This window comes from Teleopsis dalmanni, chromosome X, assembly GCF_002237135.1.
Source record: "Teleopsis dalmanni isolate 2A chromosome X, ASM223713v2, whole genome shotgun sequence".
NCBI classification, from domain to species: domain Eukaryota; kingdom Metazoa; phylum Arthropoda; class Insecta; order Diptera; family Diopsidae; genus Teleopsis; species Teleopsis dalmanni.
In genome coordinates this window covers 52,943,096-52,961,254 of record NC_051848.1, presented here as the reverse complement: position 1 = coordinate 52,961,254, position 18,159 = coordinate 52,943,096, and the positions used below count along the sequence as shown (strand labels likewise).

Here is an 18,159-nt window from a genome sequence, read left to right as displayed (position 1 = left end):
CGACGTTTGTTGTATTCAACTGCTGTGCTATGTTGTTTACTGTGTTCGCAAAGTGATTTTGACAGCTCATCTTTTGACAGCTGTTTGTGCAAGAGGTATGTGTGTGTGTTGATGTTTTTAGTTTTTCATACTTCATTGATTAGGTGTAAAAATATTAATATTGTTTGCAAAATTTTAGTGCTATAAATATTGCACAAAAATGGAATCGTCAGATACCGGAAATGTTAAACCCATGGATTTGGGTGGGCGCTTGGTGCGTGAACGTGAGCGTCTCATTGGTATGACAAGTGAAGAACGTGCATGGCGTAAACAATATTTAAAAGATTTACAATTGTCTCATGGACCTCGTCGTGTGCCAGAATTGGAATTGGAATTAACAAATCCCATAAGACGCTTTTATAAAGCACCTCTCGACAAACTTTGCGATGTGCTTACACCATCACTTGTAAGTATTTTCCATTGCAGACACTTTTGTTCGATTCGTCAAATTATGTAACTAAAAGAAGTGAACGAACGCTAATACAAAGGCATAACCTTATTGTACATTTCCTATTGAGTTAATTACTTACTAATTACAAAAAATATTATACATTATTAAAATCAATTTAATTAAATAATTTTTTTTGAAGGGTTTTCAACGTGCATTTGCCGTGCGTTTCTATTTGGGCAAAGTTGCTATGGCGGTAACATTTGTTTATGCGACTGCATATTATTTTAAATATAATCAAAATGTAAGTATTTATCAAATTTATATATGCTATTTAATATAAAAACATTTAATCTCTATAAAATATCTTTAAAATATTAGGAGATAATTGTATTTGAATTAGGAAAGTTTATAAAAGTAAGTGTTTCTGCTTACCAAAGTCGACTTTCAATATCATCAATAATTATCGAAGATCGCTTTCAACGGCATACAACAACAATGTTGTTCAGCATAGATTAAGTCAAACATAAACGTATATCAACATAAACTAATTATGTTATTAAAAAGTTAGATGTTAAGCAGCAGTATGAATTTCTAAGCCATTCTAGCTGACAGATTTATTGTTTTTTATAAGCAATTGCCGTCTGTGGTTGGCAATTTGCAATACAATAGTACTTTATTGATAAATATTACTGTTATAGTAACCCATTTAGACCTTTTGTCGGTTAACAAAAAAAAAAATTACAAATACGTCCTTGTCAAATCATAACATTTCGTGTTTATACTGTTACTAGCTCCAGATAGATTCGTACTGCTACCTGTTTAATTAATGTATGAACTTATTTTCCCTTTGTTTTGATTTATTCTGGAGTTAGTTGTAGAAAAACTTTACTCCCCTATGTAGGCGAGATAATGATAATTTTGCTATCTATGGTGTTCCGCTAGTTTTTGGTGGCATGATTGCTGATTTAAATTTTTAATCGTCCAATCGTGAACTTATTTTGAAATTCATTTGATTCAAATATTGTATTGTTAAGTGTTTTATTGAGGATAGTTTAGCACGTAAAAATAATGCACATTCTTGATAAAATTTCATGCAATTGGAAGCATTAAAGAGCATTTTTTTTCAATAGATATTAATTTTTTAAGAATATTAAAAAGCGCCTGTCTTTAGAGTGTATGCACTATTTAGTAACGGAATGGGATTTACTTGTATAAATATATAACAATTTCGTGACAACCGCCAAAGTGAAATTGATTGAACTTTGTGGACCTGCGAACACAATTGCGTGGGGCAGTAGGCTCGTTTATTTATTAGATTGTTACAAACCACCAAACAATAATTTGTGAAGTAACCATATAATCCTCATTGCTAATTTATATAGTAAATAAGATGGCACCCATAACTATTTTTGCCGTAATATATATACAGATATACCATTGCTATATCTAACATTGATATTCTATGTAGTTTCACCGTTTCGGTTGGCAATTTAAATAGTAGTAGTATTTTTATTTTAGTTCAAAAAGAGTATAATATTTCAATCTTAAAACTAATCTTACACGTTAATTTATGCTACTAATAAATAAATTGTAAAATATTTACATATTGACATATTGTTACTTATTGAACTAAAGGCATGGCCCAAGTGCCGTCTGCCACAAACTAATTAACTAATAAGGAATTATGCTTAAGTAAATCAAAGTATATTAAAGTTGAATTGTAGTTATTTTTCTCGTTCTTATTCTATTTTATTTAAAACTAAAAATATTCATTTATTATTCTTTGTCTGTAAGTAATTGCATCTCTTACATAGCCAGAGTGTGCGGTCCAGTTTTCTCCGTTTAATGCCTCTATTATTTCCTTCTCTGTAAGAGTGTGTTTTCTATAGAATTTGTAGCGCATTTCTTTCAGAATTGGAATCCTCTGGCTGGTCTAGATCACACAATGAACAATGTGTTAAATTTACTTGCGCATATGGTCTATAATATAATTTAAGGAGTTTGCCTTGAGTTTAAAAATTCTGGCTGATAGTTCCAATAGCATAATCATCCTTAAAATAATTTCGATTGCGTAATTCATATTTCAACCTTCTGTAAGCATGTCCGTATATTTAAATCGTTGTCTTTTATGCTATAATTTTATTTTCTAACTATATATAATATTAGTAAAAATAAATTTGAAAATAAAATATTTGATAGAACAATTTTTTTGAGCTGTGCTACCGAGACTTTTGCTTCACTTTATTTTGATTTTTATTTTGATCGGTTCAGTGAAAAAGTTGGTGTGTTTATAACTAGAAAGAAATCTATTAAGCAGATAACATGATGTGGCTAGGTGATAGTAGTGTGAGACGACTACATAGGTGTAAGAATGTATTGGGGATGGGTGGCACTTAAATTGAAGTCAACCAGAATCAAGGCGAAGAAACCTCTATGTGTCGTGTCCAAAAATTTAACTCAAATTTGTGTGTACGTTGGGGCAGAAAACCAGATGGGGCGACATCAAAAGGGGTAAAGCTGCAGTTAGCACTTTGTACATACTTGAAATTGAGACATTTATGTTGGGCAAGTAACTGTTCAGCACATGGCATCCTAATCTTAATTGAGTTAGGACAGTTCTTACTGAATATGGAAGGCATCGTTTTTGCTAGCAGTTTAACTGTGGTCTCGAAGAGCATAATGCATCTTGTTTATATGTTTATATTCCATGTTTATATTCGATTTAACTCATATTAGCTCCATTGTAATAGTTGTCGATATACCTCTGATAGGAAGAAAGGGATCGACGAATGCATCTTGAAGAGAAGGCTTCAGCAAAAATGATGCTGTTGGAATGTGTAGGGAACTACGTGTTTGGAAAAATACTACGTGTGAGTGCAAGGGTAGACAAAATCTTAATATCATAAATTATGGAGAATGGAATGGAGTTGTTAATGGAATGAAGTTAGAAACAGATTGAGCTCTAGTTAGTTTACGATATAGCATGTGTAGTGTAGTTTAATACTGCAATAATAGATTTTTCATATTATTAAGTATATGCTTGTTAAAATTTATTTAGAATTATCATAAGAACTTAATGTTTTTAATTTTTTTATTTTTAGGATTGGACGCGCAAAGGTGGATGGCGTGTTATAAACTCTCGTCCTGCGTGTAATCCGGGCGATGAAGGTTTCCCTAAACTATCCGATCGTAACGAACCGCGTGATTATGCTGCGCGTGGCTTCAAGGAATCACCTATATAAAATCTAATAAGGAAAAGTATAATGAACACAAAAACAAATTCTTAACTTCTAAAATAATTATGTGAAATCGATTCGCTGAAACAATTGCCGAAGTGCGATTTAATGTGAAAAGTAACTTCTTATGTGAAAAATACCAATAAATTAAATAAAATTTAAAAAATTAATATTTATATTTTTATTGCGTTTTTACTATAAATTTCTTTTTTATATTTTTATAACTTTTTTTAACCAGAGCTAGGCTTCTATTGAGCAGGGCGAAGAACACCTAGTAGTCTAGTCTTATTCTTAGTTAACTTTAAAATTAATTTTAAATTAAAAATAAATAAATAAAATAAATAAAACAAATTAAAAAAATAAATAAAATAAAATATTTAAAGTGGAGTTGCTTGGAGCTTCGGAGCAATTTTGCGTTCGAGCCAAATGCTCGAGCGCATTGAACTGCTCGAACTTCGCAATGCGAGTACACTTTTTAGCCCTAGTTTTAACAATTTAAACTACTTTTTTTTTTTTTTGATAGCTTTATTTATTTATTGTTGATTTCTTCTATGTAAACAATTCCGCCGACTATTGCAGTAATTTTTAACAAATTATTTTGCTATTGCTTTACTTTTTTAATTATTTTTTTACTTATAGTTTTTAGTTTGTCGCGGTTTTCCGGGGAAATTATACACGTCCCAATTTACTTTCTATATGATTAACAGTCATTGGTTAATAGCATTAATATGTGTTTTGTTTATATTAAATGAATTGATAATTTTAATTTAAAAAATAATTTAAAATAATTTAAAAAAATTAAAAATAATTTTCCTAAGTAAATTTTATACCATGGCAAATTGTGCCGTATGCCGCAATGAAGTCAACTGCGCTGTTGACTGCACTTCACGCAGCTCAGCAGAGCATTCTAAGTTATCGGAATGACTTATTGCATACGTAAAATTTCGTTTTTCGTACACTACTGCGCTGCTACAGAGAGCAAAAACGTAGTGCGTCGCGCAAATGACAAACGCAAGGAGCAATTCCACAAAGTTCAATGGATTCCACTTTTGCTGCTGACTTAAAATTAATGTTTGTTTTTACATGCAAACTATAAAAAGCTGCGTAGTGTGTTTATTATCGGCAAAGTGAAGTATGAAAAGCCAGCAGCGCTGCATTGGTTAATACAAAATAGAATACAGTCATTGCATATTCAAACGATATAGAACTAAAATTACGCAGCTTGCAGCGCTGCATTGCTCTGCTTAGAACTTGTGTTGGTTTGTTGTTGTAGTCTGCATTTTCCTGGTCAATTGTGGTGCGTTAAAAATCCCATTTAAGCAGTTTGTGAAAATTAATTTAAATTTTTTTCAATGTAAATATAAGCGAAAATTGATTGATATTTATTTGAAGGATTTTATTTAAATAAATCACTTTAAACATAATATGAAATGAATAATAAAATATTAAATAAATAAATACATATATTAAAAAATTTTTTTGAATAAAAATTAAGTGAATTAAATAAAATTTATGTATACAAAGTCTTAGAATGAAAATGAAATATGAAGAATTGCTTAGTGTGAATTTAATTTTTAAAAATTTACTTCTATATTCTTTTATAAAGTGTTATGATGAAAATTAATTTATATTAATTAAAATAATTTTATCAACAATTTTTAAGTAAATGGTAAGCTTTGCATATTTCCCCTTTTTGATTTCTTTAACTAACTTTAATTTTTAATTAATAATAATTATTTTGAAATAAAAAATATACACAAATATATATCATATATTCTTCAAATTAGTTTTTGTAAATAATAGAAAATAAACAACATTTAAGAAACTTAATAATAGACGTAATTAATTTATATTAATTAAAATAATTTTATCAACAATTTTTAAGAAAATGGTAAGCTTTGCATATTTCCCCTTTGATTTCTTTAACTAAATTTAATTTTTAATTAATAATAATTATTTTGAAATAAAAAATATACACAAATATATATCATATATTCTTCAAATTAGTTTTTGTAAATAATAATTAAGAATAATTAAGAAATTTAATAATAGCTCTAATTTTTTCTTCCAAAGTAGCAAAAAAATATTCGCAACTTACGAAGGAAAACATATGATGCAACAACAATGCTCGTAAAATCTTCAGAGTTAGATTTTACTCGCAAAAAATTTAAGGTATTAAATTTATGTAAAGTTTTAGTTAACAAATTTAAAAATCAATCTATTGTGAATGTCTATTGGAAATATGTTGTAAAATTCCATTCAGCCGTTGAAACAAACAGTTAGACTCAAAAGAGCAAAGAAGTTATTACGCTTGAATTTCTAGACATTGTGTTCTCTGATGAGAAAAATTACCCCATTGAGCAGTTAATAAACTCTCAAAATGATCATGTTTACTTAACTGAACATACTGCCGTTCACTGTCGAAAATTTGAGACTTTGAATGGCCTCTCAAAGTATTCTTCCATCTTAAGTAATGGTATATAGAACTGTGACCGCCGATGGATACTCTCCAAACGTTTTTTTTGAGCGTGGTGTCAAAGTCAATGCGACTTATTATCGGGAAAATGTTTTGTAAGTTGTGTGTTGGTAGACTATGGACGTTCCAACAAGACTCGGCATTAGTCTCGGTCTCATAAAGCTCGTGTGTATAAAATAGCAAACCGAATCTCTTGCTGCGAGGAATTTGCACCAATTCTTTGTCATTTTATGTAGTTTAACAGATATTATGTCCTTTCTGATGCTTATCAAATTGTTAATAAAATATGTTTCTAAAAATGCGTTCCTTCAAAGTTGGATCATCATTGATAATATATTTAATTGTTTCTCCTTCGTTTTCACAACTTTTACAATAAGTGTCGAAGAGAATACGCAGGTGTTTTGCTAGACATTCTGAAGAAGTATAGCAGGAATATTGATTGTTGAAAAACTTTTCAAAATCTAATATTTTTGTGCACAAACCAAGTAGAGCAGCATGGAAGACATGTGCGACTTGAGCGACTTTCATTTGTTATTAGTTGTTGAAAAAGTGGACATAGGAACCCCCTTCATAGACTCTATGAGAACATAAATCGATACGTCTAGAGAGACATTTATAGAAGTACCAAGACTGTTTTTATGAGAACATTAATCGGTATCTCTTGAGAGACATCTATAGAAGTACCAAGACAGGCCAAATTACTTGCTTTGTTATTTCATTCAATTCAATCCAATTCTTTATAACTTCTTCCCATTTCTAATTAATCAATTATTTTTACAATTAAAATGCAAGAAATTCTATCATTTACAGCATCTAAGGTTTAAAAATCAGTTAGAATTTTAGAAAAATTCTCAAAGCCTCATGGGTTCGTAACTCCTTATTTCTATTTTAAAAAAAAAAGCTCTTAAAAAAACTTGAAATAAATCGGAGGGGATGAAGTCAAAATCTATTCCGCTTATTAAAAAATAACCTGTATCCGCTTGTACAGTTCATATGGCAGTTATAACATACAGTGTTCCAATTATGACTAATCTGATAATTGATGTCGGATAGTTTAGTATATATGGCAGCTATAACATACAGTGTTCCAATTATGATTAATCTGATAATTGATGTCGAATAGTTCAGTTTATATGGCGGCTATATCATATAGTGTTCCAATTTTGACCAACTAGGTAATTGATCATAGTCTGCTTCCGAAAAATTTGTATGCAAAGTTACATTCCAATAGCTTAAAAATTCAAAGAAGACTTTAAAATAAAACAGCTAGACGGACAGACGGACAGGACTAAGGAAACTCAGATCGTCCATCTGATAAAGCATATTTATACTTTATTTGGTCTACGATGTTTCCTTCAAAAACCGACAGTCTGACCATTGGCACAAAACTCTAAATTTTACTCTAGGCCTCAAAAGGTCCTAACAAAATTAATAGTGTAAGAAATTATGATTATTTATATTTAATGTTAACACCGTGCTAATTGTTATTGAACTCATTTCGGGCTGCACTTTTTAATAAAAGAAAATTTAAATTTAAAAGAAATTTTAATTTCTAAAATCATGAAAAAAACTTTAGACAAAAAGTTTACCATTCAGTTACTTCAACCAAGGTACAATCTGCTCAGCACTACGGTATCGGTGGTGACAGGCCAAAGCATAATAACTAGGCATGCTATGAGACTGGATCTACGCTTTAATGACTTTTGTTGTGATTGTGGCTCTGAGGATGAGGAGAAAACTGTGATTCATCTCATATGTCAGTGATATATGTCTTTAGCTAGGAGAAGACCTAAAATCTGAGGGCCATCATTTCTTTCTGATCTTACCACGCTGTCATTTTCCAAAATTAGCGACTTAGCCAATTTTATGTAACTCTCATGTTGGTTCACCTTTATCTAATATGGGGATCGTTACCTTCCAGCGTTAGTTGTACACTGGTCTTTTAGTCTATATACAAACAAACGCCATTCCTGTGGTACTATAATGAACTATTATTTGAGCTCAAGTGCGCTTTCTTGGACATAAGTAGTGTCATTACAATTACAAAAATGGCTTTTTCGGATACTAGAAATGTGTCACCCATTAATTTATATGGTCGCTTAATACATAGACACAAATGCTTTATTGATATTAAAAGCGTAAACAATTTACAATATATATTTACTGATGGACTATGCCATGTACCAGAATTGGAGTAGTTTTTCTTTATTTTAGGAGATGATTATCTTTTTTTTTTAATATAAGGTAAGGTTGAGTTAAACTGAAGTGGATATCATCTATTTCTTCATAATTTATTATATCATCTATATCTATTCTCTATTATTTATTTTCTATATCTATCACTATTAGAAGGTCGCCAGACGCACCAGAAATATAGCTTAACATTTATAAACACTATATACTTCGACTTCAGTTCGACTGGTAACATAACATAATGCAATTATAAATGTAGAATAAACATTTATGGCAAGGCATATTCGTATTGCAAAAGGATGGAATATGGCAGACTAGTTGACCTGATATAAGTTGTCGTTGCAAGTACAGTACGGACGTTAAACGTTTCCTTGTCAGAGTTGTAGTTAGGGTAAAAGGAACGTGACCATGGCAAATTTAATTACTGAAATTTATTTAAATAAAATGAATAAAAATTAGATAAAACAACTAATTTAATTAAACTAATAAAACTGCATTCGAATAAAAATAATGTAAAATCAACAAATTATTTGGGTCTGTCAAATCCAGGTTCTTGACAATGCTCCTGCCTTAAAGTATGCAATCGTAACACAATGTATGATTATGTTGTGTATGGCCTCAAGAAATCACTTATATATCACTTATATCTGATAAAATATATATATGAATATTAAAACCACAAACTTTAAACTTCTATAACAGTTATGTAAAATCTTTTCTCTTAAACTATTTAAACTATTCTCTTAAAGTATTTCCGAATATGAAAAGTAACTTCTTATTTACGTAAAAAATATTAATAAATAAAATAAAATTTAAAAAATTAATATTTATATTTTTGTTGTGTTTTTACTATAAATTTATTTCTTTATGTTTTTATAATTTATTTTAACTAGAGCTGAGCTTCAAATATAATTGGAGTTGCACAGGGCGAAGGACGTAGTAGTTCAGTTCCTTATTCTTAGCTAACTTTATAATTAATTTCAATAAATAAATAAAATAATTAAATAAATAAAATAAATAAATAAGTAAAATAAAATAAAATAAATAAATAAATGAAATAAAATAAATAAATAAATGAAATAAAATAAATTAAACAAATAAAAAAAATAAATAAAATATTTAAAGTGGAGTTGCTTGGAGCTTCGGAGCAATTTTGCGTTCGAGCCAAATGCTCGAGCGCATTGAACTGCTCGAACTTCGCAATGCGAGTACACTTTTTAGCCCTAGTTTTAACAATTTAAACTACTTTTTTTTTTTTTTGATAGCTTTATTTATTTATTGTTGATTTCTGCTATGTAAACAATTCCGCCGACTATTGCAGTAATTTTTAACAAATTATTTTGCTATTGCTTTACTTTTTTAATTATTTTTTTACTTATAGTTTTTAGTTTGTCGCGGTTTTCCGGGGAAATTATACACGTCCCAATTTACTTTCTATATGATTAACAGTCATTGGTTAATAGCATTAATATGTGTTTTGTTTATATTAAATGAATTGATAATTTTAATTTAAAAAATAATTTAAAATAATTTAAAAAAATTAAAAATAATTTTCCTAAGTAAATTTTATACGATGGCAAATTGTGCCGTATGGTGCAAAGAATTGCGTACTGCGCTGTTTTACGTAGCGTAACAGAGCTTTCTGGGTTCACTAATTGTCTTATTGAACATTTAAAATGCACTTCTTCATACACTACTCTTCTGCAACGAAGGGCGAAATAAATAATTAATAGGTAATATCAAAGATAATGAAATTATATAGATGTTCAAAGTCAACACAAAAATTTTCAAGTGCTGTTTTCACCTACACTCTATTCAAACGCTTAAGCGATAGCTTCATACTTGACAATGTTTTTAATTGCGTTTACACTATCCTAAGACTTAAAGCTTGAAATTTAATTTTATTCTGTTTAAACGTAAAAAGCGTGTGTGCGAATAATTACAAAATTACATAATGCTTGCATTCGTTTTAAAATTCGCATTCGAAGACACAGTTTTCGAGACAGTCTTGAAGATAACGTCCGCATCAAGCGGCTAAGTTGCATTAAATTACTTCTCATTATGTTAAAACGACGAGAATTAAGGTACCTGCTCTTATTTTTCCTCTAATATTTTAAGACTGTATACCATAAAATTTTTTAATAACAAAATGAAAACTATTTTTTCTAATGCTTGGTGAAATGTTTTCATATCTAGCGCGATATAGTAAATCATGGGATTTTAAGAAGAACTATAAATATTAAACCAAGTAATACCATTTTTCCAGTTGTCTTATTTAAGTAGTTTTCCTTCTTAAGTCTGCTAATGATAATTATTTACCACACAAAAAGCTTTTATATTAATGAGCTTATTATAAATAAATCAACTTATTTAAGGGGAAAAATGTCGAATGCAACTGTTAAAAATAAATTTTCCAAAAGGGAACTTTACAAATATTGAAATATGTTTTATGTGTAAATTGTAAACAAACTGTAAAAATCAATGTAAGCTGTAAATCAGCTTATGCGAATGAAAACGATTGAAACTTGATTTCATTAACATAAATAGTTTTAGCTGCAATGGAAATATGATATAAATTATATAGAATATTGAAAAAATGTCATTTATTGCTTCCTAATGTATCAATCTGGACTTAATACATAAATAGTAAAAATAATAATATATTGATATTTACTTTATTTTTTTTTTGTGCACATTTAAAAAAAAATGATTTTCATAACACTAGAATGCTTTTTATTAGCACTTATTTTAAAACTTACAAATTTTAATGTTATAAAAATGTAAATTTTTTATACAAGAATTGATGATTGTTTAATATAAAATAAAATATGGAATTACTAATGCCGTATATAATTCCCTTTGTCGATGATTAATTAATTATTAACTGCAATCCTATTATTAGCAAATTATATCATATAAAAATCATGTATACATATAATAAATCATATATATATAATTATATATATATATATATAATATATATATATAATATATAATATATAATATATATATATAATATATATATATATATATATATATATATATATATATATATATATATTTATATATATCAGGTCCGATCTTACAGTTACCAACTAGTTTCGTAAGTGTTTGTCTGGGTAATAGCAGTTAATGTAATTTTAATATCTCTTTTATTTAAGATTGAAAAAACTTAACCGCTAAACCCATTCTTGGAGATTCCTTTTCGATAACAGAAAGGTAGCTGTAAAATCACGCTTGCTACCCCCAATGATGTCAATGTCGTTAATGTGAGCAAGGAGCTGTACACATTTGTAAAATATTGTTACATTACGATAAACACCTGCCGTGCGCATTATCACTTCCATAATGAAATTAAAAAGATCAGAAGATAAGGGATCACATTGTCTGAAGCCACTCACGGTATCAAAATGTTTGAGGACAAACAATTGTGATAATGTCAAAAATAATAGTTTTCATAGCTTTCAATACGGATGCTTTACTTACGTTGTTGAGATTTTTTGGATGTAGCATACATCATATATACATGTATATATATGCATGTGTAGCGGACAGTCAGTAAAAGTCGGTGGAAGTGTAACCATTTTTTTTCATAACGTTTTGATCGAAAATGAATATACCCTTCTGAGCGTCGCGATTACTGATTTAAGCGATTAAAAAGCAGTACAGTGGACTTGCTTGGTACACAAGGCCGCCATTCCAACCTAACATAGCCTATAGGGTACAGGTAAAAATTTATCGCTATCTTTTTATTAATTGGTTCATCTATAAGAAAAACGACAGTGATAAATAGAAATTTTTATATGTAATAAAAAAATAAAAAAATAGACCTTTACAGTTATTTTAATCCCACCTTGAAATGTTTGACTCACATATGTCAAGGTCTGTTTTTACTCACCTTCTTAATACACTCTAACCTAATGGTGTTTTTACAACTGTGAAAGATAAAATTATAACTAATAATCTTTTATATGGAGATTATGTAGTTTACATAACATGTGTGTGTGCAGAATCCGTAGAATATGAACAAAAAGCAACGACATTTTCCGATCTATATATATTGTTGTTATATATATATGTATGCTATCTATATACATAGATTCTTATTGATTGCTGTATACGTATGTACATATATAGGACGCGCAATGCACACCACTTGACTTTAATAAAATCGCCACTGTTTTTACAGATGAATGTTCAAATGAGTACTTAATTTCTTTACCATCATGCACTTGTGTGCGGTTTATGTCGTCACTATTTTGTTATTGTTCGAAAATTCGAACATATGCTCACTGTTTGGCTGAGCAAGTGACGTTTCACCTAATCAGCTGCTAAAATTGCGTGAAGCATTTGATTGCTTTAGTGCGTTGTCAGTGGTAGTTGAGAGTTGGTGTGTTTACTAATTATTTATTGTTTGATTCTGCAAAAAAAAGTTAATTTGTTATTAAAATTAACTCAGCTGCAAATATACTAAAAAACAAAAACAACTAAAATGAAGAGATTAAGTCGAAAAAGAAAAACCGGGAATGTGCGAAGGCAGCAGTGGCTGCTGTTGACAGAAGAAACAATTCCGTCCTTGCAAGACATCTTGGAACTAAAACAACAAAGTGCATCCAAAACCCTACTTCTACAATGTCACATACTACAGGAACACTGGCAGTACATGGAGGAGTTTAACAAATGCTGTTTAATAGGATTAAGCAATTAGAGGTGATGAGTTTATTGTAAAGCCGCCTTACCGGTTCGGTAAACACTAAGTAGTGTTAGAGTCAGCCAGGAATGTGTTAGTTTAATGCTTCTATTATGTTCCTAATTGTATTATTTATTCCCAATATAGATTGTACTTTAATATTTGATGGCCTCTATCATTAGCTGCTCCTGACATTTTTTCCCTTGACAGACTATTGTGTCCTGCCTCCACCGTAGTTACCGTAGGCTTTCTTCAACTTCGGCTGTATCCAGAAAATTTTTAGTTTTTTCTAGATTGATTATTTACAAGTAAGATTCGTGATCAATTCTTTGTGGAAATTTCTTCTCCTATATTCTACAAGAGCAATGCAACCTCTAAGGATGTGTAAGGATATTTCTGTGTATTCTATATATAGTTTGCATTCATTGGTCGTTGAAAACATTAATCGTGCTGTATGTTTATTTAGAAGGCAGTGTTCAGTTATCACTAATAATTGTTTTTAAAGTCGATCAGTTTAGATTTATGAGATATTCGCTATTCCTGTCTAGGTAGTACGAGAAGAAGAGTTCGATACAGAGACAACTCTCTCAGAACACTTGTGGTAAGCTTTATTGATGTAGTCTAATATGATTTATATTTATGAGATATTCGCTCTTCGTCTCTAGGTAGTACGAGAAGAAGAGTTCGATACAGAGACAACTCTCTCAGAACACTTGTGGTAAGCTTTATTGATGTAGTCTAATATGATTTATATTTATGAGATATTCGCTCTTCGTCTCTAGGTAGTACGAGAAGAAGAGTTCGATACAGAGACAACTCTCTCAGAACACTTGTGGTAAGCTTTATTGATGTAGTCTAATATGATTTATATTTATGAGATATTCGCTCTTCGTCTCTAGGTAGTACGAGAAGAAGAGTTCGATACAGAGACAACTCTCTCAGAACACTTGTGGTAAGCTTTATTGATCAACTCTTTCGTATGTATATTTAAAAAAGTATAATAAGTTATATGTAATATATAATAAATTAAGTTGTAATTATAGGTTGGCACTTATATAAAACCTGTATCAAAAATACCATACCATTAAATATCCACTAAAGTTCTTTAACATTACTCTCCAGATCGCTCTTCATTAAGAGTTATGAATATTTGTATATATAATTTGTACTTCATTTTGTTGGCTACTTTATTATAATCCCACATAATCCCACTCGTTTGATACGAGTTATTTTTTTTGGCACTAACCGTTTTCTTGTTCTCTATTTTAAGCTACATAATTTCAATTTTCCTTTTGTTGTTGTTGTTGTTATAGCCCTGGTAATTATTCTGTTTTTTACAATTTATATTTGGTTCGGGAGGTGACGACAATTGGTCGTCGTTGAATAATTCTAGTACTTGTTGTAAACTGTGTTGGAAGAGACGAATGGTACTTGATCGTCTGAAAATACGAGTGGCTTCGATTCGGTTTTGGAACCTAGTTCTGAGACTTAGGCTCTGTTGCTTCAATAAACTTTTTATCTGGCTTTTTAACGCTCCACTATTAATAACTTCAATTAATTTCTTATTCTCTAGCCTTGTGATCGTTATTAAATAACATTTAATTATCGATTTATAAACAATATTCAGTTTTGAAAACTATACTCAGCCACTCTGTGTGTAGTTTTTTCATTATATTTTTTGATTTTTCTTTAAAACACTTAATAATAATAATCGATTAGTGTATTAGTATACCTGGGGATTGCTAGGACAACAAACGTTATGTACCTGTGGTTATAGTTTCTACTATATCTCTTCTGTTCCAATTGATAAGCAAGAAATATTTTAGTGTTACTAAGCAAAATGAGGTGCTAATGTTGGGAAGTGTAGATTTAGAATAGATTGAAATATGTTATGCTAACACAGACCCTAAACGCATATAGAAAGATCTCTGTTAGAGAATATTTTTATTGAATCTTTCACATAGCAAATTACAATAAATACTTTGAATTTTAAAATCTGATTTAATTTTTACCAGAGTTAATTTTTTGGATAAACTTAATTAATATTTACCATAAAATTAAAATTAGTTAATAAACAAAAATCATAATGATAACAAATATCTGCCTGTTAGCATATGTTAATTATATCTTTCCATTTTAGTCGTTTCCAACCTTTGTTTGAGTAGCTTCTTCTAACACTAGCGATCCGTCCAAATCTCTGTGAAGGTTGAAATTTTTTTTGAACCATGGTGCATTCTATTAGCATTCTCAAGATCTTCGATTGTAACCTTTGAAATTATTTAACATAAGTTGACATTCGGTTTAAAATTTTGGATAAATTTTAAAAGCTCAAAAAATCTGATAAATAACTTTTCAAACATCAAACGCTTGCTGACGGTACGTATATCTCATGTGTAGAATGTACTATCTATCAATTATGAAGTACCAAGTTCAATATTGTTATCATATTCTCGTTCGTTTGCGTTGATTAGGTCATACGTCCTCAAGCATCATATATAAAATTGATCAATATTTATAAACATTTATGTTGTTTGAGAACTACAGCTTTGACTTCCGACAAACGCTTGACTAAAGTTTTTCTAACAGGATTTATAGGTTAGTATCAAGATTAGAAAAAGACAAGTAAATATTATATTATTTAATCAAAACTACATTCTTATTTCACAGAATAGACGTTATAAAAATTATATTGACTGATATGGACCGCTGAACGATAAGTTTTCATTGTTGTGTTTTCCCTTTATTAAATCAAAATTTCTAGGAACAAACGAGTTCCTAGAACTGCATGTCTAATATTTGGGTACATCTAAAATAAGATACAATAATTTAAGATTTTTTATAATATGATTTTTTAGACTGGATAAAAGTCACATTAAGACATATATATATATTACATATACTGGTAATTGAAAACTTGTTCCTTTTACTCTTCATACTCTGTATTAAATATAGTTTTGGGCATAATTTTCTCCAGATGAATATTTTATAAATTGTAAAACTTTTTGCAGATCATATCGATTTTCAATTAAATGATTTTTTAAATTATATTGCGATTTTAATCCATGTGATTAGGCTTATTGGTTCATATTATCACCACACAAAACTTAATGGGTGTAAAACCACTTAGTATTTATTCTTTTTGATTAATATATATTATATATATATGATATATATATATGATATATATTATATATATATGATATATATATATGATATATATTATATATATATGATATATATTAGATATATATTATTACTATAATATATATATATTATAGTATAATGCATTCAGCATTGATTGATAGATATAACTGGTAGTCCAAAGATTATGGATCTTCTCTCATAACGCACCATAGCCAAATCATTTTTATTTGAATAATAAAAATTTTTCTGCACTATGGGATATCTCTACAAAAAATGCTGTATAAAAGCATTTTAACTTTAAATTTCCTCTGATTTAATTAACTGATGCACATGTGATTTGACCATACATTTCTTGATTTAGATACTACGAAACACAAAGAATCGGTAAACGATAGTAGATGAAGTTACAATAAAAGTATTTTTTTGGTTTTCTATCATATCCTTCTACCAAAGATCCCGTGTAGATCCCGTCCTTTACATTTTCACTTTCAGTTATGTGGTGTCTATAATGTAAAGTAAAATTATATTGGTTATATCCCATTGCGTTGTATAAAATTAAAGATTAGTTCCTGTCTTATAAGTGATTTAAGTCGTACTACAGCAACTCCGAGATTTCAGAAAGTAGGTAACATAAAAAAGAATATGAATTAATTACGAGATAAACACGAAGAGTGGTTTGATGAAGAAAAGAGAGTTTGATAAAATATATGGAAGATAAGATATATTAGAGAGTAGGAATGTAAATGATGTAGTATTAAAATCAATCTAGGTCTACATAAAGAAATCTTTTCACCTGAATGGTAAGGAGGTAAGGAACTAGTATGCACAGTTTAACAAGAAAGCAGATGAGGGATGTCATAAGGAATACAGCTACAGTTGACATACAAATAATGTATACATGAAAGGTAAAATCCGAGCTAATTGCTATACCATGAGCTAAATTGAACTATTATAGCTTATTGATAAAGTAGTCTTTTATCCCTGGATATTTTAGAAATCTGTTGTGAATTTTGCTTCGATGTAACTATGTTCTCAAAATTATGAAGAGCATTTAGTCTTAGGATATATTCGATTTCACAGATGTTGTTTTCAAAAGGGATTGTTGTATTTATAGTACCAAAAAAAGGATAGTTGATAGCTGTTATGATAGCACTTTACTGTTTGTGACGCTTTTACAGAATACATAAATGCAACACAGAACTGTTTGAACACTAGCTAAATGTGCTTCTGTGATGCTAGATATTATTCTAAAGAGTCATACAAAGCTATATCATCTACACATTTTTAGCACTCAATAACACTTTTATTTGCTTTGTATGTGTCCAGCAGAGACTTAAAAAAGTAGACGCATTGTTGTTGTAGCCTGCTAGGATCTGCTTGTGTAGTTCTTTTTGGGGTTGGTGAACGGCAGTTGGTTGTCGAAATCAAGAAATAACTCTGGGACGTAGATCCTGCTGTTCTTGGAACTTTAGACATTGTAGTGCATTTCAATTGCTTTTTATTTAAATAGTTGAATTTTCTACAATATATTAGAGATAATGTTAGAGATATATGATCCCAACAAAAATAAATCTTATAGGTATATTGTATTATTGTAAGTTTATGTTTAACGGGGTAATTAAAACCCCGTTTAAAAAATTAAATTAACAATTATAAAATTAACTAAAATACATAATATTATGAATATAAAAAATTTATCAAAATTAAATATTAAAATTTATCAAAATATTTTTTTTTTGTGAAAGAAAATTCACATATTAAATAAATTGCTTATTATGTATTTATTATAAAAACTTTTATCTAATGTTAAACATATCGACTTACCGTGTAAATAAATAAATACATAATTATAATTAAATTTTATTTTTTTTAGTTGGCAAATATATATTTGCATATAACAAATAATTGATGTAATTCATATAAATATTATATTTTAAATATATTATAGAATATATTTCATTTATTTTTATTTTAAAGAAAGATTTTATCA

The 18,159-nt window shown here is 29.0% G+C and overlaps 1 protein-coding gene across 2 annotated transcripts; it reads left to right on the top strand.

Annotated features, from left to right (window-relative positions):
• The first annotated feature begins 14 nt into the window (after nucleotides 1-14).
• Nucleotides 15-3,844, top strand: LOC119687275. Of its 2 annotated transcripts, XM_038101538.1 has the most exons (4): nucleotides 15-95; nucleotides 179-445; nucleotides 630-731; nucleotides 3,532-3,844. In XM_038101538.1, exons 2-4 carry the CDS (start codon nucleotides 200-202, stop codon nucleotides 3,670-3,672), a joined length of 489 nt encoding a protein of 162 aa, XP_037957466.1. In that variant the 5' UTR covers nucleotides 15-95; nucleotides 179-199; the 3' UTR covers nucleotides 3,673-3,844. The 2 variants fall into 2 exon arrangements, with proteins under 2 accessions (XP_037957466.1, XP_037957465.1); XM_038101537.1 differs by lacking the exon at nucleotides 15-95 and having other exon boundaries at nucleotides 125-445.
• The last annotated feature ends 14,315 nt before the right edge of the window (nucleotides 3,845-18,159 follow it).